This window comes from Sphaeroforma arctica (genome assembly GCF_001186125.1).
Source record: "Sphaeroforma arctica JP610 unplaced genomic scaffold supercont1.798, whole genome shotgun sequence".
NCBI classification, from domain to species: Eukaryota; class Ichthyosporea; order Ichthyophonida; genus Sphaeroforma; species Sphaeroforma arctica.
This window is the reverse complement of record NW_014039760.1, coordinates 16,271-16,828: the sequence shown is the minus strand read 5'-3', so window position 1 is coordinate 16,828 and position 558 is coordinate 16,271. Positions and strand designations below refer to the sequence as shown.

Sequence of the window (558 nt, the reverse complement as noted above, 5' to 3'; positions counted from 1 at the left end):
CAAGAAGTACAATGTACATATTTATATTGTTTTAGGTCTGTTGATGTACATTGTATAAAAAAAAATCCATCACATGCATATAATCGTGATGACAGTTTAGAACAAGAGACCTAAGAACAGTAGAACTTTTCGACACCGTGTTGCTACCAGTCCGCATCTATATGAGCCAGTCCGCATCTATATGAGCTAGTCCGCTTCTATATGAGCCAGATCGAAAGTAGCAAAACTATACCCAGGTGACAATGGTGAGTTCTAGAAACATGTATTATATTTTGACAGCTTTTTAGTGTATAATCTGTGGCCGACTATCACCCGATTCAAAAATGTCGTAGCATTTTGGATTATTATTTGTTGTGAAGTCTTCGTTCATCAAGCTATTATAAGTTTGTTATAATAGAGTTTATTCGTATACAAATGTGTCCTCATACGCACAAAAGCAATACTTGGCGTTTGTGTATCAAGTTGTATAAGAGATATGTCAATCCTGAATATTCTTTCATATATATATATATATATATATATATATATATATATAACTACACTATATATATATATATA

At 31.9% G+C, this 558-nt stretch overlaps 1 protein-coding gene across 1 annotated transcript in view; it reads left to right on the top strand.

The window, feature by feature from the left end:
* SARC_08653 (AP-2 complex subunit sigma) overlaps positions 1–558 on the top strand; it is a 2,729-nt gene continuing 2,171 nt past the window's right edge. Inside the window, exon 1 of the mRNA XM_014297359.1 lies at positions 1–245. Coding sequence (XP_014152834.1) covers positions 243–245 — 3 coding nt within the window. The 5' untranslated portion in view covers positions 1–242. The remainder of the gene's footprint in view (positions 246–558) is intronic.